This window comes from Salmo salar, chromosome 29, assembly GCF_965601325.2.
Source record: "Salmo salar chromosome 29, fSalSal1, whole genome shotgun sequence".
In the NCBI taxonomy this organism is placed as follows: Eukaryota; Metazoa; Chordata; class Actinopteri; order Salmoniformes; family Salmonidae; genus Salmo; species Salmo salar.
This window is the reverse complement of record NC_138319.1, coordinates 29,442,501-29,470,165: the sequence shown is the minus strand read 5'-3', so window position 1 is coordinate 29,470,165 and position 27,665 is coordinate 29,442,501. Positions and strand designations below refer to the sequence as shown.

The window sequence follows — 27,665 nt, the reverse complement described above, 5'->3', positions numbered from 1 at the left end:
GCACTCTGCAGAGAGGACAGTACTGGGTTAATACCATGATGCCATAGCACTCTGCAGAGAGGACAGTACTGGGTTAATACCATGATGCCATAGCAGCACTCTGCAGAGAGGACAGTACTGGGTTAATACCATGATGCCATAGCAGCACTCTGCAGAGAGGACAGTACTGGGTTAATACCATGATGCCATAGCACTCTGCAGAGAGGACAGTACTGGGTTAATACCATGATGCCATAGCAGCACTCTGCAGAGAGGACAGTACTGGGTTAATACCATGATGCCATAGCAGCACTCTGCAGAGAGGACAGTACTGGGTTAATACCATGATGCCATAGCAGCACTCTGCAGAGAGGACAGTACTGGGTTAATACCATGATGCCATAGCAGCACTCTGCAGAGAGGACAGTACTGGGTTAATACCATGATGCCATAGCAGCACTCTGCAGAGAGGACAGTACTGGGTTAATACCATGATGCCATAGCACTCTGCAGAGAGGACAGTACTGGGTTAATACCATGATGCCATAGCAGCACTCTGCAGAGAGGACAGTACTGGGTGATTAAAGGCAGGGATGCAAACTGGTGAGGGTCCAAAAAATATGTGCACGGAAACATGCAAAAGAAACAGTATACTGCAGGAAAACGTGCCTATTTGCAGAGTGCCGTTGTCACATAACCAACATTCTGCTATCGACATGACACCAGGCCAAGTACCTCCAGACCGAGCGGTATCGCCGCCACCAGACCGAGCGGTATCGCCGCCTCCAGACCGAGCGGTATCGCCGCCTCCAGACCGAGCGGTATCGCCGCCTCCAGACCGAGCGGTATCGCCGCCTCCAGACCGAGCGGTATCGCCGCCTCCAGACCGAGCGGTATCGCCGCCAGACCGAGCGGTATCGCCGCCACCAGACCGAGCGGTATCGCCGCCACCAGACCGAGCGGTATCGCCGCCACCAGACCGAGCGGTATCGCCGCCACCAGACCGAGCGGTATCGCCGCCACCAGACCGAGCGGTATCGCCGCCACCAGACCGAGCGGTATCGCCGCCTCCAGACCGAGCGGTATCGCCGCCTCCAGACCGAGCGGTATCGCCGCCACCAGACCGAGCGGTATCGCCGCCACCAGACCGAGCGGTATCGCCGCCACCAGACCGAGCGGTATCGCCGCCACCAGACCGAGCGGTATCGCCGCCACCAGACCGAGCGGTATCGCCGCCACCAGACCGAGCGGTAGGGCCGCCTCCAGACCGAGCGGTATCGCCGCCTCCAGACCGAGCGGTATCGCCGCCACCAGACCGAGCGGTATCGCCGCCACCAGACCGAGCGGTATCGCCGCCACCAGACCGAGCGGTATCGCCGCCACCAGACCGAGCGGTATCGCCGCCACCAGACCGAGCGGTATCGCCACCAGACCGAGCGGTATCGCCACCAGACCGAGCGGTATCGCCACCAGACCGAGTAACACCACGATACCGAGTAACACCACGATACCGAGTAACACCACGATACCGAGTAACACCACGATACCGAGTAACACCACGATACCGAGTAACACCACGATACCACTGGGTTTAGTCTAATTTTCTAAACAGTGCCCTCAGAAAGTATTCATACCCCTTGAATTATTCCACGTTGTTGTGTTACAGCCTGAATTAAAAATTGATTCAATTGATGTTATTTCTCACCCATCTACACACAATACCCCATAATTAAAAAGTTTAAACATATTATTAGAACATTATGCTATTTATTAAAAATGAAATACATAAATATCTAATTTACATAAGTATTCACACCCCCGAGTCAATACATGTTTGAATCACCTTTGGCAGCAATTAACTTTGCACATCTGGCCAACCTGGGTTGTATACTATTCGTACATTATTCTTCCCAAAATGTCTTCAAACTCTGTCAAGTTGATTGTTGATCATTGCTAGACAGCCATTTTCAAGTTTTGCCATAGATTTTCAAGCCAATTTAAGTCAAAACTGTAACTAGGCCACTCTGAACATTCAACGTCGTCTTGGTAAGCAACTCCAGAGTATATTATCTGGCCTTATGTTTTAGGTTATTGTCCTGCTGAAAGGTACATTTGTCTCTCAGTATCTGTTGGAAAGCAGACTGAAGCAGGATTTCCTCTCAGATTTTGCCTGTGCTTAGCTCTATATTCTGTATTTATTTATTTTTTATCCTAAAAAAAACTCTAGTCCTTGCCGATGACAAGCATACCCATAACATGATGCAGCCACCACCATGCTTGAAAATATGGAGAGTGGTACTCAGTGATGTGTTTTGATGGATTTGCCCCAAACATAACACTTGTATTCAGGACATGAAGTTATTTCTTTGACATTTTTTGGGCAGTTTTACTTTAGTGCCTTTTTGCAAACAGGATCCATGTTTTGGAATAAAAACAATATCTGTATAGCCTTCCTTCTCAATCTGTCATTTAGGTTAGTATTGTGGAGTAACTACAATGTTGTTGATCCATCCTCAAGTTCTCTCATATCACAGCCATTAAACTATGTAACTGTGTTAAAGTCACCATTGGCTTTATGGTGAAAGCTGAAACATGAGCGGTTTCCTTCCTCTCAGGCAACTGAGTTAGGAAATATGCCTAACTCATCTTTGTAGTGACTGTGCGTATTGATACACAATCCAAAGTGTAAATAATAACTTCACCATGCTCAAAGGGATATTCAATGTTATATATATATATATATATATATATATATATATATATATATATATATATAAATCAATTTTCTTCTTTTACCCATCTACCAATAGGTGCCCTTCTTTGCAAGGCATTGGAAACCCTCCCTGGCCTTTGGTTGAATCTGTGTTTGAAATTCACTGCTCGACTGAGGGACCTTACAGATCATTGTATTTGCATTTTACATTTACATTTTAGTCGTTAAGCACAGACTCTTATGCAGAGCGACTTACATTTTCATACTTTCTCGTACTGGTTCACCGTGGGAATCGAACCCACAACCCTGGCCACACGGGTATTTGTGGGGTACAGAGATGAGGTAATCAGTAAGAACAATTATGTTAGGGCCTCCCGAGTGGCGCAGCGGTCTAAGGCACTGCATCGCAGTGCTGTGTCGCAGCCGGCCGCGACCGAGAGACCCATGAGGAGGCGCACAATTGGCCCAGCGTTATCCGGGTTAGGGGAGGGTTTCGCCAGCTGGGTTGTCCTTGTCCCATCGCGATCTAGCGACTCCTGTGGCGGGCCAAGCGCAATGTACGCTGACATGGTCGTCAAGTATACAGTGTTTCCTCCGACACATTAGTGCGGCTGGCTTCTGGGTTAAGCGAGAAGTGTCAAGAAGCAGCGTAGCTTGGCGGGGTTGTGTTTGAGGACGCATGGCTCTCGACCTTCGCCTCTCCCGTCCGTACGGGAGTTGCAGCACTGGGACAAGACTAACTACCAATTGGATATCATGAAAAAGGGGTATACATTTTTTTTTTTCAATATAGGTATTTAGGCTTAACATAACAAAGGGGTTGAATACTTATTGACTCAAGACATTTCAGCTTCTCATTTTTAATGATATGTAAAAAAAATTGAAATCCGTATTTCCTCTGACATTATGGAGTATTGTGTGTAGGCCAGTGACACAAAATCTATTTTTAAACCATTTTAAATTCAGGCTGTAACAGAACAAAATATGGTAAAAGTCAAGGGTTGGGGTGAATACTTTCTGCACACAAAAAAACTGTCCCTGATAGTCACACCTCTACTCAATACAACACATTGAATTTAACGTCACACTTTCTACTGTATAATAGAAAAGGCTACTGCAGAAAATATCTGATTTGCTCATATCAAAAGGCCTATTGGGCAGGAGGAATAATTAATGCATAATGATCTGCATGTTCATTGGGGCAGTAAGGGCCTATATGAAACCATCTTTAACCTACTCTTCAGATAGCCTACAGACTCTCCCTTCCTCACACACTCTTGCTCACTAACTTATTCCCTCTCCCACACACACACACCACTCTCTCATTGTCTCACACACACCACTCCCAAAAGTTAGGCACCAAAAAAGAATGTAGGGATCACCAGAAAAAGCTATTCATTTTTTATTCAGGTTTACCTTAGAATTACATTGATTAGGCATATGCATCCAAACTTTGGGGCATCTCTTTGAATTGGCTATCTATCCCATTTCAGTTTTCCCAGTGCATAGCCAAGGTACCATGTTGTTAGCTAGCTAGCCAGGTAACATGACTAAACAAGGTTTTTTTGGTTCTGTAACAAACTCTCACGGCCCAAGACATGGTTAATACAACTAAATAAAAATATATATTCGCACTTCTCTTTTATAACTCAATGGGTGATAGTTATTTTACAGATCTTCATGATTTACCTGGATTACCTATTTCAAGATCAAAACAGGGAATAGTGCAAATGGTGCCAGATCTGGCTGACACCTCCAGATGTGGACGTTGATGTATTGTGTCCTGGTAGGCCGTGCTACAACGGTAAATCACTTGACGTAACATGGACGCTTTTAATATAGACATGTTATAGGCGGGAAACATGTTTGTTTTTTTAATGGCATGGTACTAGAAAAACGTGTCCGATAAAAAAAATTAAAAATCTCTGCTTTCTGTTTCTAAACATTTTGCAACAGACTGCCAATGTGCCAGCCCGGTGCTCTACTGAACATAACCCAGGTGTAGCCTATACACCAAGCTCATGGGAGTATTTCCCCTATATGCACTAAATCGTGGTCACCACTGGGTGTGTGAGTCTGAACATGCTGCACTCCAGATACCTCTGCTGTCCTCTCAGATTATCTCACATCTGACTGACTCAAGTAATCCACTTTAATGAACAGCGATAATCCACTGACGATAAAAAGGGTATTGTTATGCTGTCTATTGTTGGGGACAGAGAGGTCAGTGTGTTGATTAGCTATTGATTAATTCACATGTAAAACATATAGGCTGTGTTTAATAACATGTACAAATAGGTGTGTTTAGTTTATGTATGTTTTGGGGCAGCAGGTAGCCTAGTGGTTGGAGCGTTGGACTAGTAACCGAAAGGTTGCAAGATCGAATCCCGAGCTGACAAGGTAAAAATCTGTCGTTCTGCATTTGAACAAGGCTTTCAAACCACTGTTCCTAGACCGTCATTGAAAATAAGAACTTGTTCTTAACTAATTTGCCTAGTTAAATAAAGGATAGATAAAAAATAAAAAAATGTAATTTTGTCTGTAATGTCTTTTTTGTTATGTGTCGGACCCCAGGAAGACTAGCTGTTGCTAGCTAATGGGGCTAGGTAATGGGGCTCCCAATCAGATCTAAATATGTGTATGAAGACATATATTCAATCACATGACAACGATCAACAATAACAATACAATTACTGGGCAGTTTTTCTGTCTCACAAAGCCAAAATCACCAATATTGACTGTGTCGATTGGATACCTAGTTCTGATTGTGACTTTGTCAGCAGAATCTGAGTGACGTTGACATTGTTGTTTGGGTCAGGTTCATTCTGTCAAACTCAGTAGCTAGCTAACAATATTTTGACAACATACGGTAGTTAGCTAACTACTTCACCGCGTGGCACTATTGTTTACAAAACGTATCTAGCAATACATTGGGAAAATAATGTGATTTACTTGCGGGATATCATTGTGGATAAAACGTTAGCTAGTGTGTGTGGTAAGACAAATTATGTAACATGCTAACGTTAGCTAGCTAGTTAGAGCTAGGCAATGCCATTTCAACGAATTGTATAGCCAGGCTACACAGCCAATGTTGACAACTACAGAAATCCTTCCGAGCGGATTGTAACGGGCTAACGTTCATGTGATGGCCCGTTAGCCTTACAGGGTAGGCAACGTTAGGTCATGTCAAACGCGCAACAGTCGATTGGATATAACTAGCTAACGTTACAGTAACTAGCTATAACCTTGCTTATTAGCTATTGTAGCTAACAAAATGAGTTAGCCTAGCTAGCTAACGTTACAAGCTATCAACCGTGCTATCTAGCCTGAGCTAGTTATCGGATGTTCGTCAAGCAAATTCCATGTTTAATGTTTTGGATTTTATCCGGTGTTTACCTTGATGGACTGCAACATTGCAGCCGTGACCGTCACAGTATACTAGAGGGTTTTCTGCCCAGCCTCTCTCGTCTGAGCACACACAGCAACCTCCAATCATCTCCTTCATATTATTCGCCAAGAAGTCGTTGTCCGCTGCCAGGCACAGCTCGCCGGAGACCATTTACGGAGAAAGTAGACATACGAAGACAACAAAGATGCGCCGAAACCTTTGCAGAAGATCCTCATCTACTCAGTGTGACAGCGCTTTAGGTCCCACCTGGTCGAAAGATCATGTTTTAATCGTGTTTACATTCCGTTTTGACACCGTATTTTTCCCACTTTAGTGAAGGCTACACACATCCAGAGCAAGATGAAGCGGCCCGTCGGGAAGCGGAAGTACGTAAGCACGCACGGCGCGTGACAAGTCAGGAAGGATGGATACGATTTGCTCAGAGTGTTGCCAATGTGCACGACGCCATTTTGGTTCCACATGGCCTTTTTAAACGAATGTGTTGTGAAGGAAACTGCTTGGAAACTTTGTAACAGTACAATGCGTGGTTGTTACAAATGAGGAATGACTATTGGCAACATTGTATACATCAACATGAGGTATTTACAAATATGAATTCAGTTATTATAGCAAAAACATGAATGAATATTACTCCATTGTTTATGTTGGCTGTTGTTGTCATCTGAGACTTTGTAAATAGCCTTTATATGTAGCCAAGGTGTTTGTGCCACTGTCATTGCCTTCCAATGTCATTTCACTCTCTTTTTCCCTCTCTCTCTCTCTGTGTGTGTGTGTGTGTGTGTGTGTGTGTGTGTGTGTGTGTGTGTGTGTGTGTGTGTGTGTTGCAAAATGTAACAAGGAATAGGCCATGTGAGAGAGAAATGTGTGTGGAATTACTCTGGCGTTCGAACGAGTATTACTCTCAAACATTGCTGCTTCAATTTTCAATTAGAGAAAAACTTGGAAGGCTATATAAGCCTAGCTACATACACCATGAATGGAGCTGAAATAATCTATACTCTGAATTGTGTATGTTTATTTAACTTATTTATTTACTTGGTTTTTATTTCTCTTTCCTAACGCCTATGACACTTGTGAAACACTCAACAGTTAGATTATGAGCTAAAATAAATCCTAAATAACCTATTAACTGTTATTTTTAAAGAACACATCTGGGCAAATCAAATTAAGATTTGTTTTTGCAATTTTTACTTATATTAATGAACTCAATAAATTGCTTCCACTTTACACAATAAATGGAAACGTGAAATGCAAAAGCACGCATCAAAAAAAAAATGGATTTCACTTTTGTTTTAAAACCTTGTAATGACATAATCTTGGTTGAATCATTCAGAGAAACTGCACTCTGCAACATCCATGGGTTTATTCTGCAAGCGCATCTGCCAGCCGCTTGCGTCACTGTCTGCGAGCCCTCAGAAGTCTTCCGCTCCCTCCCGGTTTGGTTTCCAGAGAAACGTAATGACTTGCCAATAATGCGCGAAAGCACACGAGCGTCCTCCGTGTAATATGGAGAGCGAGATGTCCCCGGGAGGGGCTCCCTATTGTTGGCTTTAATTTCAAATTGCTCAAATGCTCCAGTCCACAAGGCACCGCAAAAAACAAGGATAAAAAGGGGAAGAGGGGGAAAGAAAAAACAGGGGATTGTGTGTGGCAGGGGAAAACCTATTAGAGTTGGCGAGAACAAAGGGAGGCGGGGGGGGGGGGGGCAGCTGTTGGAGGGTTGGAGGCTACTGAAACACTGAAATAGCAAATTATTTTTACAACTTGCACTTGATTAAAGTCTAAGTCTGCCCGTACATGTGCACTCTTCGTGCTCAAAGAGAAGAGGGCCCATGCATTGGCGAGATAAAATTACCTCTGCGCTGCTTCCTATTAAAATGTAGTACCTCTATAACGGATTTACTAATGGAAACTACGGAGGTCATTTGTAGGCTTCCTTTTAGAGTGACGTACACTGCTGAAAGGGGTCAGTGTCAAATATATAGGAAGAAAACTCATATAGACCTATAACAAACATAGGTCTAATATATCACATAGGCATGGTAATAACTAATGTTGCACAAAATAGTAGGTTAACCTTAGGCCAATGTAGCATGCACAGATGAAATTAAGTTGTGTCATTTCTTAGGCCTGTAGCCTATAGGCTAATCCACTGCACAACATTGCAGTTACTTTTGGTCATGAGCCTATACAACTCAATAACTTTGGTAGCCTACTCAATTGAATTGTGAAATCCCCAATATTTCAAATTCCTAACTCGGAAATATTGGCTATATATTGGACATTATTTTTCAATGTATTTTAGAAAATAACCAGTTGAACTGTAATATCTTCTTGCGTCAACATCATATGAACTCACTCACAACATGTAAAATGTATTTGCGTGTTCCACAGCTTATATGACATGTTGTTTGTTGTGGACGTGGTTGGCGTTTGGGACGTGGGGTTGAGCTCGTGAGCAGAGCTGATGACTGATTCATGAGACTTACCGCTTTGCATTCGGCACAATAGGTAGCCTCTCTCATGTTTCGCCCTGACCTGCCCAATTTTATCTCCACTGATGTAGTAGGCCTACACTTTAACGGTTAAATGGAGTGAGAGAGATATGTTAACATATGTTTCCCATGCCAATAAAGCCATTGAATTGAATTGAATTGAGAGAGAGAGAGAGAGAGAGAGAGAGAGAGAGAGAGAGAGAGAGCGAGAGAGAGAAAGAGAGTGTGTATGTGTGTGTAAGAGAGAGAGAGCGAGAGAGAGAAAGAGAGAGAGAGAGAGAGAAAGAGAGTGTGTATGTGTGTGTAAGAGAGAGAGAGAGAGCGAGAGAGAGAGAGAGAGCGAGAGAGAGAAAAAGAGAGTGTGTATGTGTGTGTAAGAGAGAGAGAGCGAGAGAGAGAAAGAGAGAGAGAGAGAGAGAAAGAGAGTGTGTATGTGTGTGTAAGAGAGAGAGAGAGAGAGTGAGAGAGAGAGCGAGAGAGAGAAAGAGAGTGTGTATGTGTGTGTAAGAGAGAGAGAGCGAGAGAGAGAAAGAGAGTGTGTATGTGTGTGTAAGAGAGAGAGAGAGAGAGAGAGCGAGAGAGAGAGAGAAAGAGAGTGTGTATGTGTGTGTAAGAGAGAGAGAGAGAGAGAGAAAGAGAGTGTGTATGTGTGTGTAAGAGAGAGAACTTCTGTGAGTGTACTGTTAATTTTTATTGTTTATTTCACTTTTGTTTATTATCTACTTCACTTGCTTTGGCAATGTTAACACGTGTTAATAAAGCCCTTAAATTGAATTGAAATTGAGAGAGAGAGAGAGACATTTCTGCATCTGAAAAACTGTCCGTCCCATCAGTATGTTCTGTCAATCAGTGCCACTCGGATCCAAAGTCAGATAAAAGTTTGAAAACTATTGTGGTTGATGTCTTGGATTTAATATCAGATGTTATATATTTCTCGTTTAAGTTGTGCACGTTTAGAATATTATTTATGATGAAGGCTATAGTATTTGTCAGGGTCAGGTCTTTCCTGTTTAGAACATCGACAACATAGCAGAAACAGTTGTCCTGACTCCAAACTGCTGCCCCTGACCCTGACAACGTGAAATGTAACCCTTTTCAGAGAAAAACTAAAAACCAATTTACCCCATTCATTCCAAAACAATGCCATTAAAAAAATAAAGGTTCTTCTTTCTGTTTATACTTGGCCTATAAGTTTTTAACCGAATTAAGTCAACCACATAATTGTAGCTTTCCTGTCTTTTTCTTTACACACCTCTTTTGTATCGCTTGTTACATTTCATTAACTGTACCTTTTGGGCTTATACTCAATGACTGGGGTAAATAGTGAGAAGCCTAAATATTTTTTCCAGCTTAAAGATTTACAATATCAGTTGTCAGTGACAAAATAAAAACCACTTCTAATAAAATGTTTAATGTTGTGTGAAAGAAATTGGGAAATCACAAGAAAAAAAAGCATTTTGATAGGCTGCTTTCAACGTGTATTTTAATTGGAAAGTGGCTGCTTTCAACGGGTATTGTAATTGGACAGCGTTTGGTAGGCTGCTTTCAACGTGTATTGTAATTGGACAGCGTTTGGTAGGCTGCTTTCAACGTGTATTGTAATTGGACAACGTTTGGTAGGCTGCTTTCAACGTGTATTGTAATTGGACAGCGTTTGGTAGGCTGCTCTCAACGTGTATTGTAATTGGACAGCGTTTGGTAGGCTGCTCTCAACGTGTATTGTAATTGGACAGCGTTTGGTAGGCTGCTTTCAACGTGTATTGTAATTGAACAGCGTTCGGAAAGCTGCACTGGGTGTTTATATGGATGTGCATACCGCTCCACTAAAGGCATTTGGAAAACACAATTTACTACCAATGAATTGTTGTATTAAATATGTCCTCCTGTCCTCACACTTTGTCTTCTACTTCAGACAAATGATAGCCAACGGTATCTGGCAGTATTCTGTTCAGTCGAGAGATTGGTTATTAGCACGGGCAGAGACCATAGGCTACATTAAACCAACATTGCATGACTGCATGACTGTCCTGTTCCATACGACACTCATGGTGATGGGGGTTGTCTTGCATGCGGCCTGGAGGCCTGTGGGCTGTGGGGTCTGGGAAACCCGAAGGCTCCACAGGTTAAAGACCTATAGACACGCTTCTAACGAGGCCTATAGGCTGTAGTCAGGCACACCGTGGAATACCAAGGAACAGGTTTGCAAAACAATTGTGTAATTTAAGTTATCACCGAACTCTAAATAAGAAAATACGCTACGTTACATCTATATTTATAACATATTATATACAAATTACCAACCCAAAAAAGTGAATACATTTTTTTTCTCAATATTGAGCAAATAATTGGTCTATTTAATGTCAAGGCTATGTCAAATTTCGTACAATTATTTCCAATGCAGGCAAAATTGTACAACTTTCCCACTGTTGATGTGGGAAACCTCTCTAGTTAAGAACAAAACTGTGGATGGGTAATCAGATCTACACATGGGGAGACTTACCCTGAACCAGATAACGTGGAAGGTAAACTAGGTTGAGAGGTGAGAAACAAATCCACCAACTCCAAGGTCTACTGCACTTCTCTCTCTCAATTTTTTTTTTTAAACAATTCAATTTAAGGGCTTTATTGGCAAGGGAAACATATGTTAACATTGCCAAAGCAAGTGAAATAGATAATAAACAAAAGTGAAATAAACAATAAAAAATGTACAGTAAACATTACATTACAAATGTTCCAAAAGAATAAAGACATTTCAAATGTCATGTTATGTCTAAATACCGTGTTGTAATGATGTGCAAATAGTTAAAGTACAAAAGGGAAAATAAATAAACATAAATATAGGTTGTATTTACAATGGTGCTTGTTCTTCACTGGTTGCCCTTTTCTTGTGCTAACAGGTCACAAATCTTGCTGCCATCTCTCTCTCTCTCTCCATTTCACCGTTTGCGTGTATTCAATTCAAAGGGCTTTATTGGCATGGGAAACATATATTTACATTGCCAAAGCAAGTGATATAGATAATAAACAAAACTGAAATAAACAGTAAAAAATTAACTCACAAAAGTTCCAAAGGAATAGAGACATTTCAAGTGTCATATTATGGCTACAGTGTTGTAACGCTAAGGAAGCACCTGAGAGAGACGAGAGCTTTTCTTTCTCTTCCGGGGAGGGGAGACCGTGGGACAGCGGGGGAGGAGCGGGGGAGGACCATCATCATTAGGAACACTCCTTGAATGAGTTTGGGCGCATTTGCGTTAGGCTCTTCCACCCTCTACAAGTTTCTCTTAATAACAACTATTCAACTGATGTATCTGCATTGACAGAGTAGGTTAACATGTATAGCCATCCCATCTCCACATTTAGCCTAGTTGGATCTACTTTTCCTATGTCACGTTTTAGGGTATATGCCTAGTTTTCGTCAAGATTCGACGTTGACATTTCGTGTAGCCTGCATTGCAAGAGTCAGATTTAGGCAACGTCCCTCTTCCCAGATTTTCTTGTTTCAAGCCTATGTGTTTCCCAAATCATAGTTGATGTGGGTAGAGTAAACATACACACGGCTGGTCCTGCCACTCCTCTGCAGCCGACCTCGGTGTGTTGTAGCCCCGTCAGAGTGGCAGAGGAACGTCCCTATATAACCTCAAGCCTGGAGGATTACTTCATACAATTTACATGTCAGTCATTTAGCAGACGCTCTTATCCAGAGGGACTTACAGGAGCAATTATGGTTAAGTGCCTTGCCCAAGGGCACATCGACAGATAAGTCACATAGTTGACTCAGGGATTCGAACCAGCAACCTTTCAGTTACTGTCCCAACGCTCTTAACCACTAGGCTACCTGCCGCCCAATAGGGTCATACACCATCCATACACAGAGCACATTTCCTCATGCTAAGACCTATTGGCATCCTTTGGAATTATTTATTGCTTTTATTGATAGACACATTTTAGCTAAGCTACATATAGGCTAGCCTATATCCCTGTTCATAAATGACATATAGACCGTGTACATTGTGTGTGCTCTGATTTTATATGTTTAAGATTTTAAAGACATTTGGATGCAACAATTATTTTGTTAAAATGTTACAAAAAAAATCGTACAAATGATCAAATAGTCACATTTTACTTCTACATTTTAAGTAAAATAATCCTGCTGCAATTAAAACTAGATTCACACTATAGTCCTATATCTATCTCTCCACTGTCAATGAAATACACAAGCCAGCTATATGATCATGTCTATATTTGATTGTAATTTATATATAATTATTGCATAGGACTTGGCCTACATTAAATTGCATTTTGTATCAAATATACTATTTATTCCCTTAGGTCACTACCCACTTCATAATTGTAAATAGTGTAATACAGTCCATTATCAATTCCTCTCTTATTACTTAAATGACATGTTATATTTAATTGACTATTTGTATTGTTATTATTGATGAATGTAGTGCAGTGTGTGAGGGAGCTAGACCATAAGCATTTCGCTGCACTTTTTATACCTAATGTAAACTGTGTATGTGACGAATAACATCTGATTTAAAATAAATTACTTATTTTAAGTAGCCTAGAAGAGCATGATGGGGCTATTAAGCTGTTAGATGTGGTATAAATGATGGGCCTGGACGTAATGAGTGACTTGCGGTGGTGTTGGCGTGCTGTAACCGAGGCTACATGTTGAGCTTTCCTAAAAACATGAAATGAAAGTAAAAAAACAAGAAATGCACACGAAATGACGACGTGTTTAGGCCTAGTAGCCTTTACACGAAAACTCATTTTTGTGTGAAATGAAGCTCCTTCCAAAACTTGTGCCATACACGAAATGTCAAGGGAATGGGCAATGCTTAGCTCTGACAATAATTGACATTCCACACATCTACAGGAGCAGAGTAGATGCCTCAGACACTACTGTGGAAACAGCCTGCATACCTGTTGGACATGCATGCTCTCTCCTCTCCTCTCCTTACTGGTGCCTTTCTGGTTGCCTGTAAAGGAGCATTTCCTCTGCTCTGCTTGTGTAACGCCAAGGCACAGGAAAGCACAAGCAGACACAACATGGTGGGCTGCACGGTGGGGTGAGGGGTGAACACAGCCCACCCCCCACCCCCCAGCTCACACTTCAGGCTCAGATTGCATGTAAAATCGCATTCTTAGGGGGATCGGACCCAAGGAATTCATTTGTTTTGGCACGGCTAGTGAATTTGAACCGTAAAAAGCATACTCTCCGCAAGTGGTTTGAGCAAGTGTCTCCATTAAACTCGATGCAAAACAAATGACATGGAGCAGGGTGTGGGAAAGGGACATGGTTAGTAAAACACCCTGAGTTGGGTGTTAGAGAAGCAGGTTGGTTTTAAGGGTTTAAGGTTGTTGGATTTCAGAGTTCGGGTTCTAGTGTGAAGCGCCTCCCCACCACACTTAAAACCACGGGCTTTTCTCTTTTTTTAAAACTACCGAAACATGAACTATAGAGTTATTATTCCATTATTTAATTATGGTTGAAGGATTTCCGTTTTGCGGTGTGGTTTTCACACATGGGAAACACACACACAAACATAGGCCATAATAAAATAGCCTGCCCTCACACCAACTCTGTTTGGGACGTTTTAAAGTCTTGTCCTGGACATTTCCATATAGGCACAGCGTCAAAAAACATATTTAGATTCAGTCACAGTCATTCGTTTTATCTAGCCAAATTTGTTGACTTATTTAATAAAGTTGAATTAGCAAAAACAATGTGTTTACTCAACTTATGAAATCAAGTTGAATAAGCTAAGAACTACGTGTTTACTCAACATAGAAATTCATAACCAATAAGGCAAATCAACTGAAGCAACATAACAGTAGTGTTGACTGAAATTGTCAAGTTCAGATAACTTATTTTCTGGGGGTGGGGCACATTACAATGATACCTAGCAGTTAAGTATTACATTTACATTTTGGTCATTTAGCAGAGCAACTTCCGTTAGTGCATTCAATAGAGGTAGATAAACAACCACATGTAACAAGTAACAAGTAAAACGTTTATTTAACCATTACTGAGAATGCTTTGTAGCTAAAGGGTTCTGTGGGTTGGTTGACATTACTGAGTGCAGAAAAAGCTCGCACACGAGCAGGAGACAGGTTCTCTACTGAAATCTCTATTATATCATTTCAAAGACTTAGGCAGTTCTGAAATGTGTCATTTTCTAAGTAGTTGCTTCAACTGTATAGGAAGTTGACAGGACATACAATTTTAAGGCAGCCAGGTTATAAACAGTGGTAAGTTTTCCTGACTATCAAATACTTGTCCTCTCCACTTGGTAATTTGTCAAAACAACTTGAGTAGCTTTGTCAGGCCAACAAAAAAAAAAAAATCCGTTGAAGTACATTGATTTGACTAAAAGTATCAAGTTCACTCAACAAGTTATTAAATCCACGTTTGTCATTTCCACTTACTTGGGTTGACGTTAACGTGACATTTTAATGCAGCCTGGTAACAAACCTTTGTAAATTGAGTCAACAAATATATTTTTTACAGTGCATAATTTGATGTAGAAAACTGCATTGATGTGCATAATGGGACGTCGATGTGTGTTGTGTTATCCCTTCGAGTACACACACAAGCCTAATCTACTGGCCCATATATATTTGTCAATGTATCACTCTGCATGTATCTCATAAAGACTACCCGAGTGCAACCACATAGCCTACTGTAGTCTATAAAGGCCCAGAAAAGTGTAAACGAGAGGGAAACATTACTCTTGTTCTTTGTTCTGCATTGTTTTCCTGGAAGAGCGAGGACGTGTGTGTGTGTGTGTGTGTGTGTGTGTGTGGTGTGTGTGTGTGTGTGTGTGTGTGTGTGTGTGTGTGTGTGTGTGTGTGTGCGTGTGTGAATGACTGAGTGTGACTGTGTGTGTGTGTGTCCTCTTACCTTCCACTCGCTGTAATCCGCCAATCTCCTCCATCAAACCTCGCGCTCAGCCATGTCCTCGCCAAAAGCACGCGTGCACATTACAACAAACATATCTATCCGCACGAGTGATGAATGTGCGCCCCGGGAAAGGCACGAGGCTAGTCTACCGGTCGGGCCGCGGTATTCCCCCGGTATTATAGAGCCTCCATGCAGCACGCTGCTGTAGCCTCCGCTCTGGAACCCTTCTTGGTGAGTCATCTGCACTCGTCCGGCCGGCTGGGCTAAGCTCAGGGGGAAAGAGAAAGAGAGGGACCGAGGGGGCTCCTCTCACAATGGGCCGGAGAAACGCAGGCAACAGCAGCCGTAACTTCTGAATAGCCTGTAGCAGCTGATGGGAATATCGCTGTTAATACCGAAGTGCAACACAAAACGAAGGAGCAGCCCAAAAGTTTAGCTTATATGCAAACAAAGTGTAATGGGTACAAATGCGTGGTACATTTAAAAAATAATAATAATAATCAAAACGTTGGTTATTCACTCCCAAATACCTAGAGCAAGAAAATACCCAGCTGCAATGGGGAGGCTAAGAGCGCAGGGAATAGCACAGAGCATAAACAAACAGGCCTACGCAATCCATTATTTTAGGCTTCAAAATATTATATTTGTTCTATTTTGATTCATTCTTTTAGGCTATTAACTTCGTTAAAATGTTGGCCAGTAAATCTAAAAATAATGCGCTGTAGGCTATCACATCTGAAATGAGGCAAATTCACAGTAATTTACCTTGTTAAACACATAAGCCTAATTCTAGGATAATGCATCAAGTGTGTATAGCCTACAAGATGAGCAACATCATATTTACACATTTTAGTCAGCTGGTTGTATGGGTTAGGTAAAGGGTTCAAATGTAGCCAAATAAATACAACAATTACAGTCTACTGTGTCAATTTTTCTAATTGCCCTTTGGGTTGATCCGATGGGCACGTGATATTCACCCAGTTTACGTGTGTGTGTGCGTTTTGCATCATCACACCGTTTAAATATCTGTTGTATGACATAAAATGCCCTATTTTATGGACCATTGATTCATTCAGGGTACGTCCATAACGTGTAGAAATTCAAGTAAATGTAAGGAATTTATAGAATATGGAATAACGAGTAGTGGGCTAAAAATCATAGTGTCAATTACTGCGCCATTTTGATACCCCTATAAACGATTCCTCCCAGCCCCTGTGAACCTCTATTTTTGTTTTATTCATAAAAGGCTCCTTAACCTTTTGGTTATGACAGAAATGATGGTTATGAGAGCTAAAATCGTTGTGTCCAATCAGACTAGATTTATGATGTTGGCCTGGAAACCCTGTGATTTGCTCTATGCCTGCATTCCCTCAGTGTTGGAGATACAGTGATAAGCACTGACATAAACTGATTACAGACAGGATCTGGCAACTTCTTCAGGATGAGTGGGACTTGAGGAGATGTTCTGAACGGGGCAGTGATGACGATGAAGGTGTCTGTATGACATATTGATGAAACTATGAACGTAACTATGAACGTTGTTATCCCTGCAAACCACATGATCTATGTGTAGCGAATAATACACATACCGTCGAACCGAAGGTTAGGCCTATAGTAAACCCGCGGATCACAGCTCCTTGGCTCTCCGTGGCCGGGCAGAGCGTAGGCTAGGGAAGATAGGTCGAGCTGTAATCCCCAGGCCTCAGGTTGGTGGAGCTCAGCTAACAGTGGACCCTTCTCCTTTGTCCATCAGAAGGCAAAACAAATATCCACACACTGTAAACGCTATAGAATAGCCTACTTTATGTATGATAACTCGGTTCACTGAAGATGGTACAGTTGGGAAAAGTCATGATGGGGGCAGGGTTGGATTAGACCTGCCATGAAATAAAATGTCATGTCAAAAGGACAAATATTTCATACTGCCTCGTATCCCAATAGTGCCGAGCTGTTGGTGTTTCCTCTTCACGACCGTACACACTTACTACATATAGGCGACACACACACCTCAGGTAAAACCGCGAGCAACACGCGAAATCGTCCCAACGACGATGCGTAAAGTTCAGCATCGATAATAATGTCAGGCCATTTGGCCTCCCGACTCTGCGGCCTGTTGACACCGCTCAGCCCTCCCTCCCAGCAGGGAGCTACAGGCTGGGATGTGCTTCAACTTGTACCTCGCCCTGGATCACAGGCTGCTAAGTAAACACACGTAAATTCATGTGCAATAGTGGTTTAGAAGCGGCTAACGACTTGATGATAATATGTCTGATATAGCACCAGGAGTGTACTGTGTAGCACTGAAGCGGATACGAGCAGTCGGGAAAGGTAGATTAAATTGGGTATTTATTTCTGTGGAGGTGAGAGTGGAGTTCTTCCGTCAATAATATGACTGAATCATACATTGAATAGGGTAAATCATCACAATTACAACAACCACTTCGTTGACATTAGTAGCCTATAATAATATAATAACAGAAACAAGCAAATAAATAAATCACTCCCCAGTATTTTCACAAGTAATCGAAGTACATTGGAGCTATGAGTGGGAAAGCACCCATACGCTACAGGCTCTCTTTATTGTTATGGAAGATTTAAAACGTAAGAACAGGATGTAGAATCCAAAAGCCCTACCCTCCCTCTGACCCTCTTTCCTTTTCTTACCTCTGCAACTTGGCCAAGTATTTATAAACAAAGATTAGGCCTAACCGATCTATGTGGGGAGGAGGTTCGAGTCTTCAATGGTTAGAGCCTAGCTATGAGCCCCGAAGAGCTGCCATGTCAGGTTTTGCATGCTTTCTTTTCGTTCTTTTCACAATTCACCTTAAATAGCGCGCCGGTATAGCGCCCTTTCCTCGCTGGTGGTTTCTCCTGATCCTGACCATTGGCGAGGTCAATGTGAGGTGCAGCTAGGCAGCAAAACCTAGGGCCCGAGTGGCGCAGCGGTCTAAGGCAAAGCATTTCAATTCTAGAGGCGTCACTACAGACACCCTGGTTCGATTCCTGGCTGTATTACAACCGGCCGTGATTGGGAGTCCCATATGGCGGCGCACAATTGGCCCAGCGTCGTCCGGGTTTGGCCGGTGTAGGCCGTGATTGAAAATAAGAATTTATTCTTAACTGACTTGCCTGGTTAAATAAAAATAAATAAAATAAGCCAACTATACTTGTACGGTCAAACCATCATCATAAATGATCATATCATATATCAACTCAAAGGGCTTTATTGGCATGGGAAACATATGTTTACATTGCCTAAGCAAGTGAAATGTATAATAAACAATAGTGAGATAAAACATTTTTTTTCAAATCTCTCCCATGCATGCCTGTTGTCACACACAACAATGAACCAACCATTACAGGCCTCTTTACATTAGGATCAGGGCGCAGTGAGTGATGATATGGTCAGCCTCACCCCGCTCTGCTTTCACTATATGCATAATACAGCCTTAAACAGTGTGTGTGTGTGTGTGTGTGTGTGTGTGTGTGTGTGTGTGTGTGTGTGGTTTGGTGGGAGCTACAATACCTTGTTGAACACAAAACCCTTAGTGTAAATTCACAATGTCACACACACACACACACACACACACACACACACACACACACACACACACACACACACACACACACACCACACCCCCCCCCCTTAACAATCAAACTCACTCTATAGCCTACTCATTACTGAAATAAAATAGTGTAATAATATATTTTATCAAAATGTATAATGATAGACCTATGTGCAATATAATAAACCCAATATTAGTTATTATCAAGTTTGCGGATGACGCCTTGGGGAAAAGCAACTCTGAGCATGCACTTTTACCGCACGAGCCTCTCCCAGATTAATCGTCCGTTACGTTGCTCGTGTTTTTATCGTGTTGGGCCGGGGAACAGCAGACTCGGTGGCCGGGATAGAAAGAACATATTTACCGGTTTAAAATAGCCCCGCGAGACATAGACTGATTATTAATACCGAGGTGAATGGCACAGTAGCGGCAATGCAGAAAAAACGAAGACACACACACACACACACACACACACACACACACTTCACCAAGTTTGCAACCTAAATGCATTTAGCTAAATGAATAATGTAGCCTAATCGCAAAATGAATCAAACCTTGAAAAAGGTCTATAACAACATGTATGTCGTTTCTTTTGAAATAATAAGGCCTGTGTAAATGTGTGGTTATGCGCAGAGGTTTGGCTAACCGTCGTTAGAACGAGCTCTCCTTTCACCCTCGAAATTCACACAGAACTATAAAAGCTCACGCCAAAGCATCGTCGAGTATAACTCGACACTCTGAATGTTGGGGTTCGAAGAGCTTTCTAAATAGGTGATAAAGGAACATCTCTTTGTCTCCGAGTCCATTGGAAAGACAGCTATAATGCACCAATCCATCACAATAGAATTAGTGAAGGGGTTAAACAAATTAACAGATGTCTGAATTCAATCACTTATATTTTATTGGCGTATGCCATCTATATATTTATTTGTAATGATAGGCTATTTGTTCTCTCAATAATGCCACTTGGTTTCCCTGACAGCGCTACAGGCATAACGCCATAAATAGTACTAGCAGGGTATAGGAGACGACTTGCCCGGTTCAGCTATTCCACCTTGTCTCTTAAAAAACAATATTGAAATATGAACTTGTCATAGCGGCATTATGTACTTAACAAACGGAGGTGGGGGGGCTCAGGGTGTGGAATACCCATTTTTATTGCATCACCTGTCAGTGGCGTCCAATAGGATTCGAGTCTGAGGGCATTAATTGATGAAGGTGTCTCCGGGCTCGCTCACTTCCCCTCTGTCATTTTATTTGTGGCTAACCCTGCAGCCAGGATAGCAGCTGCATTTAGGCTCTTATTCGCTCTCTCTCTTTCCCTCCCTCCCCCTCTCTCTCTCTCCCTCCCTCCCTCTGTAGCTCGCTCCCTACCCCTCTCTCTCTCTCTCCCTCCCTCCCTCTGTAGCTCGCTCCCTCTCCCTACCCCTCTCTTCTCTTTTTTATCTTCTCGTTGTGGCAGTGGTATACACCTTCCTGCCGTGCTGCCGGTCAGAGGGAGTGAGCCGGAGAGGAGAGGCAGGTAGGGGTTAGCAGACAGTCAGCAGCCGGCCTGGCGGTACAATCCCTCGCATTCCTCCACCATGCCTGGTCCGGGGCAGGGCCCGAGGACAGATGCTGTGAACCCATCCGACACCGCTCCATTTAACTCCGCATCTCAAAGTTTGCCTGTCCATGACACAGCGTGGAGGTACTAGGACGCATCAGCAGCGACAGACTGGCGCGTCAGAATGCCTTGAGCTCAAAACAAGGAGTTTATTCCTTTTTCTTTTCATAGCTGCACGAGGACAATTGATCGAGATAAATGCTTGGATTATTACAATAGAGAGGGAAAAGCAACATGGGAGACCTGAAGTGTGGGTTTGAGGAGATGCAGGGAGTGAGGCTGGGATACCTGCTGATAAAAGGAAAACAAATGTTCGCCCTCTCCCAGGTCTTCACTGACCTGCTGAAAAATATTCCCCGGACCACCGTGCACAAACGCATGGACCACCTGAACGTTAAAAAACACCACTGTGATTTGGAGGAGCTGAGAAAGCTCAAAGCAATACATTCTATTGCTTTCCACGCGGCTAAATGTACTCTGATATCACGAGAGGACGTGGAGGCGCTTTATTTCTCCTGCAAAACGGAACGGGTGTTAAAATCCAACAAAAGAAAAGCAAAGAACGCCAGTTTACCCGAGGATGTGGGCGAGGGCAAGCTTCACGCGGACACGCACCCTACCGGGTTATGGAAGGAGAAAGTTTGGTTAAGTTTGCACAGCGTGCCACAGACTCTTTCCCTCAACAAATCCAGCAAGAGAGAGCAACCAACCTCGCGCCCTGACTCCAATCTACCTCAAATTTACAATAAATCCCTCGGTCAGGATTATTCCTTTGTCACCAAGTCGGCATGTAAACCTATTAAAAACTATGAAACAGCTCAAATACCGGGCAATTGCGTCGCATTTAGCCAGAGACATTCGTTTTTCCGGAGCGTGGTGAGCCGTCAGCCGGTGTTGTTTAAGTCCGCCATTGCTGCTCAGTCCAGGCTCTCTGCAGCCGGCGACCTACTTCACAAAAGGAAGAGGAGGCGCGAGGGGGGCGGCGGCAGGGATAGGGACAGCGGCGGCGCGAGGCAGTCGTGGAGCAGGAGCAGACACACACACTCACACACTCACCCTCACGCACACCACCCGGTGCTTCTCGTGCAGCCCAAGTGCTGCAGCAAGCCAAAAACCCAGCACAACCACAACGGTTCAGCTCTGGGCCATTTCCATCTTGGGCACGAGTTTTACCTCGACCACGGAGCTCACCCCCATCCTCACCAGCAGCAACATGTAGGGGGTTTCCCGGAGAGCTACAGCAGTGACACCGAATCCAGCTGCTACTCAGAGCGGCTCAACAACGACTCAGACTTCGGCTCCAATTTATCCACAAGCAGCAACTCTGGGACCTCTGATGAGGAGGAAGATGAGGAGGATGAAGAGGAGAGCCCGTTGGAGAGTTCTGAGGTCAGTTCTGACGAGGAGAGTTCATCTCAGTCTGACAGCAGCTCTGTGTCCAGTCAGGTTTCTGTCCAGTCCATCCGCTTCAGGAGGGCCCGGTTCTCCTCTGTCAACGCAACCAAAAATATCACCACTAGAACTCTGCCTAACGCTAAACCTCTGTCCACTACTCTCTCCGGCACTAGAACTCAGTCCAACAGTATAACTCTCTCGCACACTAAAGCACCTTTGCTCCTGCAGCCTACCTTCCACTACAGCCACAAGCAGCAGCCATCTATACCGGTTGTCCAGGGTGGAACCAGCCAGGTGGACTATGCCAGTCCAAGGAAACAACAGAAATATGAGTTTACAGTCAGGGAGGCCAAGCAGGACGCACACACACACAGGTTCAGCTCGCCTGTCATCCAGGGGTGTTGTTTCACTGAGAGGAGAGACAGGAAGGTTCCCGAGTCCCAGGTCCAGACCCAAAGAGAGATAAAGAGAGCCGAGCTGGTGTCCAGAACAGTTTACGCACTGAGCCCCTCACCTAACCCCAACGGGAACAAAGCGGTTCCTCCGCACAGGACACCGGGACACGCAAACAAATGCCCCCCAGTCCTGAGCTCACACTGCGCCCATGACAAAGACACAAAGCACTCCAAGCCTACAGACAACAACCAGCTTTCATTAGCTGCAAATCTAAAGAGAGAGGTGAGAATTAGCCCAAGCCTGAAACTGCCCTCTCCGCTCAAAACCATTAAGACTGAGCCGGAAGAGCTCTCAGTGGCCGCGGGTCCCCTCCCCAACAGTGGCAGGGGGGTCAAGACTCCCCCCTTCAACCTGCAGAATGTGAAAATCAAAGTGGAGCAAAGCTATGATGAATTCGAATACAACAGCCAGGCCTCCGGGTTCCACTGCAAAGGAGACGAGGCGGATATCAACAATGGCCAGTACCCCGGCGGCGACATCAAACACGCTGCTGGCTGTTTCAACAACGAGACCAAAGCCATTGAAAGTTCTGCTGGGGCTCCCAAGTCCTCATCCGGCTTGCAGGAATGCAGGAGCACTCGAGACACCTCTTGTTCGGAGGAGGGGGAGTATAAAAACGGAGTTGGGGTCAGGAAAAACTGCAAGACTCTGGTTCTGGGGAAGGAGCCTGGAATTTCGAGGGCGCAAGCGAAACAGAACGTGTCCAAAGTTGACAGGACTTTATCTTCTCGTCCCGTGGGCAAAGCAGAGATTTGTGATGGAAATATTGAGCATCTAACAGGGGCGAGTAAACGAAAACGCGCGTCCAGTAATGTAGCACCCTCTCTGAAGAGGCCTTTCAGCTTCATGGCGAATTTCCCCGCTCCTCCGTCCCTGGTTGTGGGCATCGACGGGGATTTAAGCCCAGCTTACTCTCTGAACTCTCTGGGGGGACCCCGACCTCCCACCCGCTCTCACCCCGTGTGGCGGTGGCAGCCTGGCGGTCGGACAGTCCCTCCCCCATCCGCTCAGAGAATCAGGAAATGTTGACGCTTTTTTCTTTGACAAGAACAACCGCAACAACAACAAAAGCCTGGATGGAAACCTACAGTACCTTGACTACAACATAAGTCTTAAAGTGAATGGGAGGCACTAATGTATTGCGTCCTTCAGTTGTTTTTATTTAAATGTTTTCCTTTATTTGATGTTGTGGATTTAAAACGTTCCTCGTTGTTGTGGAGTTTTAGATCAGTAATACATACACTGCTATTCTCCATAATGCGCGGATCGTCTTTGAGCCTCTCTTCCTATGCCACTGGATGACCTCTCCTCGTGGATTTATTCTGACTAACTAATTCTAAATAAGCTATCCACCATAAGCAATAGGCTACACGATTTGGCAAAATGTGCTTACTTTCATTTGTATCGGATGTTTTTATGTTTCTGTTCCCCTTGACGCTGGACCCGTTGGATTGTACCAGGGTTTCAGCTCAACCTGTTGGATTTTACCAGGGTTTCAGTGAAGTAAACATTTGTGCTGTGCTGCCTTTGTGGTGAGAGAACGAGAGGGGAAGGCTCCCTCATAAAAATCACAGCACTCCTATGCTGGTCTGTGTTTTTCTATCATCAGCTGGGGTAGTCAACAGATGCAGGGTTTTCCTGGTTAGGGTAACATGGTTAGGCCTACTGTCTGGTACCTTAGCCTTATTACTTATAGTTGCTGTTTTTCTATAGGATTTTAAAAACCTAATAGAAACAAAAAAATCGGTTTAAATTTGATGCTTGCTAGAGTTTGTGTCAATTGTATCTATTTTCAGATAACTCTTTTTTAATTCGATATCAAATGTAGATTAATTTCTTCATGCAAGTCAAAATTCATAACGTTAATTGCAGACTATATTGAATAGGACATAATTGTAAGTGACTTGACTCTTATTCTGATCTGGCTGGTGCTTGCCGTTTTTCAGAGTGTTTGTGAACAGCGTTGTTTGTATTTCCTGAGAGCATTTCCTACAAGCTTATGCTTGGCTGTAGTCAGACAGCTACCAGCGCCCATTCAGGCCCAAAACAGTGCAGACCTTACATACAGACAATCACACAGAGAGAAACGCCCAGGCCTGACACACGCGGCCCCATTTCAGCTTGAGGAGTGTAGGCTAGCATGGCCTAATTATGAAAGAGGTGATTGTTTAAGAGAAGCTTATAATAAAATACATTTAAAATAAGGTAGGCTATTAGCCTATGTCCACTTAAATATTTCACTTAAAATTCACCATTTATAATTGGTTATTTGTGGCCATTCATAGCCTACACATGAAGTTGGATTGTTTACTATTTGCATATTTAGGTCAAACCGGTAATATGGTTGTTTATTGTAGCCTTGCATCTGAAAGCACGCTGAAATGCCCAGCACAGCAAGTTGCTGTGGAATAGTTACATATTAGCTCAGTGGGTAAATGCGTAATTACCTGTTTACATTCTGCGGTGAAGCCCACCGTGCTGAATTTACCTGAGAAATTCTCCAGTTGGTCAAAATGACTGAAATATAGTCTACAGAGGATTAGCAGTCAGTGGGAAATGTGTAGGCCCAAACACAAAGCTGGTTATACCTTATCATGATAACATTGACTCTGCAATGATTCGAGTTTTACCCAAAATGCCATGGCCCTCTCCATATCCCCATTTCAACTGATATAGACTAGGCTATACGCAGACTTTCTTCTCTCCTGTATCAAGTCAGAAAAATGTTTTCTAATTTTGCCACGTAACCATAAGTATAGTCTTTAAATATTTACGCGCGATGAATTTATGTCAGACTTTTCCAATTATGTTAAATATTCTGATGTCGCTGATAGAAAAACAGAATATACAACAAAAAAGAAAATTCAGTCAAATGTAATTAAAGTTGCATCTAAATATCTATATTTTCCCACCAACGTAAAATGTTGATTTTATGAAGTTGTAGCAAAGAGATGATTCTCCCTGTGACAAAGAGAATAATCAAACCACATAACAACAAACCACATGACTGATGTCATGATTCTCACAGCAACATCAGCAGTAAAAACAGAAACAAAGGCCCATGCGATTGGTGATTGTAGTTAACAGAGAAAAAGGCTTGGGTTAACTCAATGCTCAGATTTTATAGATTGATCTGTGTAAAATGCACCTCTACCACCCCAAGCCATGCGCACTCCCCCTGTAGAGTAGGTATGTATAGAAGCAAACTTCAAAAATGTGCCTCTAAACTAAACACAGCCATTTTATTGTCCATTTGAAAATGACGTGATCCCTCCAACCTAGAGGGAGTTGGGGGAAGGGGAAGATCTCCCTGGGAGGAGAGGGAGGGGGAGTCATATGTTCCAGGAGGGAAACTTTTACCCTGTAATGTCCGTGTCAAAGTTTACTGGGCCAGAGGAGGGATATACAGCGCAGCGTTCAGCGAGGGCACACACACACACACACACACACACACACACACACACACACACACACACACACACACACACACACACACACACACACACACACACGCCCCTCTGTAGGTACTTACCAATTCTCACGCCGATCACAGAGAGCATCACCCGGGCAAATAGATGGTGGTAGAGGCGTTACGGAGTGAACTACCATAGCAGAGCTCTGACAGTGACGCCATCAATGTAAACAATTGCATGGTGTCGCAGCTCGAGGCATGGGGCCCAGCCCTCTTTCTCCCCCTCTATCTCCTGCTTTGCCCCGCTTTCTCACTCATTCCCCTAGCTTTTTGATACAATGCTTGAGGTCAGGATTTTGACATGAAATTTGAAGTCACTGGTTGTTTATATAAAAAAATATATATTTATTTTTGTGAATTACTGGGTTTTTGTATATCATTGTTGTGTAGGATAATGCACTCGAAATGAAAAACTTGAATGGTGGATTTCTGAAGCACTTTCCCTTTCTTCTGAGTTATGAAGTGTTCATTAAATACGTCTGAGTGTGAGTGACGGCGCATTCTCTTTGTTGTGAGTTGAAGAAACACACACTTCATTCATCTTGATATTAGATACACTGTATGCCTATGTAAATTGAATCGTCACCAAGAGGATACCATGTTGACAGCGCATTGGTTCTGTGGACAAATGCGTAATCAGCATGTATTTTGGGGTAGGATCTATTGGTGCAAGGTAACAGTTTAACTCTCCATGCATTGGGATACTGAACTTTATTGGCATGTAACCCACCCTTACTATGACCCACAGATATATTACACCTCCATGCATGATACACACTATAGGCCGACTTCTGCGTAATTACGTACATATGTTAACATAGGCCAAGTCAGTACAGACGTCTATTTCTATATACAAACCTGTAGTACACATGTGGGGCTATGAGTGCCATCAAGTCCTTACCAAACCCTTCACCATTGACATCCACACGAATAAACGGTATGATCGACTCATAGTGCCTAGTACCCTTTCACATGCACTTCAGTGGACATCATCCGCCATGTTTGTTTCTCTGTTCCGGTTTTGAGTAATGGGATTTTATGGTATGGTAAACCCGGAGGTTGATGGGGGAGTCCTGTTGTCTAACCCGGGCACGGCCCCACAGTAGCCTATGGGTGGAGGTTAGCAGGCCGCTCACTGAGACAGACGACCGTGTAAAGCTAAAGCATTCTAGAGGTAAATTCCAGTGCGGATTGCGAACCAATAGACTATAACTTCTATAGAATAACAGGAACTAGGCAGAGAGGAATTTAACGAGTTAAAACACAAGCTGGATTAAGAGAAACCTCAGGCAATTTACTAAAGAGCTCGGCTACTCAATCTGGCGCCATTGCTGCGTGGACAGTTATCGCATCCGAGGCACTCAAATAGCCAGCAGTATTCCCAGCTGCTGTCCTTGTTTAGAAAACCAGGTTATAGGAGTAACGCTGACGGACACAGCCTGAATCAGGTTCAGCACAACGCACCTAGCTATCAGACAATTAAATTCCAGTGATCGATAAAAGCTGTCAGAACGCCTTTATATTATAGGCATATAAAAAATATATATATATGAAAAAAATTGTTGCCTGTTGACAAGACTATTCAATATCACAGAACTCAAAATTCTTTATGAATAAATGAACAAATAATAATTTGAATGAATTAGGCTAATTAAATAGAT

The 27,665-nt window shown here is 43.3% G+C and overlaps 2 protein-coding genes and 1 long non-coding RNA gene across 12 annotated transcripts in view; 2 read left to right on the top strand and 1 right to left on the bottom strand.

Annotated features, from left to right (window-relative positions):
* Window positions 1-15,758, bottom strand: part of LOC106590532 (protein AF-10) — a 115,148-nt gene extending 99,390 nt beyond the window's left edge. For 6 of the 10 annotated variants that reach the window (XR_014383092.1, XM_082970786.1, XM_082970788.1 and 3 more), the window contains exon 1: window positions 6,089-6,456. Coding sequence is in view for 6 of the 10 variants with exons in the window: in XM_082970783.1 (XP_082826909.1) it covers window positions 6,089-6,251 (163 nt within the window). In the remaining 4 variants the exon portion in view is untranslated. Of the gene's footprint in view, window positions 1-6,088; window positions 6,458-15,509 lie in introns of those variants that run through there. The other 4 variants (XM_082970785.1, XM_082970787.1, XM_082970790.1 and 1 more) reach the window with 4 other exon arrangements.
* The window catches only part of LOC145865797 (uncharacterized), a 24,426-nt gene continuing 3,220 nt past the window's right edge, over window positions 6,460-27,665 (top strand). Inside the window, exon 1 of the long non-coding RNA XR_014383093.1 lies at window positions 6,460-6,679. This is a non-coding gene — a long non-coding RNA (uncharacterized LOC145865797). The remainder of the gene's footprint in view (window positions 6,680-27,665) is intronic.
* LOC106590531 (SKI/DACH domain-containing protein 1) lies at window positions 20,268-24,112 on the top strand. The gene has a single exon (XM_014181635.3). It carries the CDS (start codon window positions 20,916-20,918, stop codon window positions 23,559-23,561), a length of 2,646 nt encoding a protein of 881 aa, XP_014037110.1. The 5' UTR covers window positions 20,268-20,915; the 3' UTR covers window positions 23,562-24,112.

Excerpts from the sequence above, each read along its gene's own strand:
- LOC106590531 (XM_014181635.3), top strand. The coding sequence starts at position 20,916 with ATGGGAGACCTGAAGTGTGGGTTTGAGGAGATGCAGGGAGTGAGGCTG.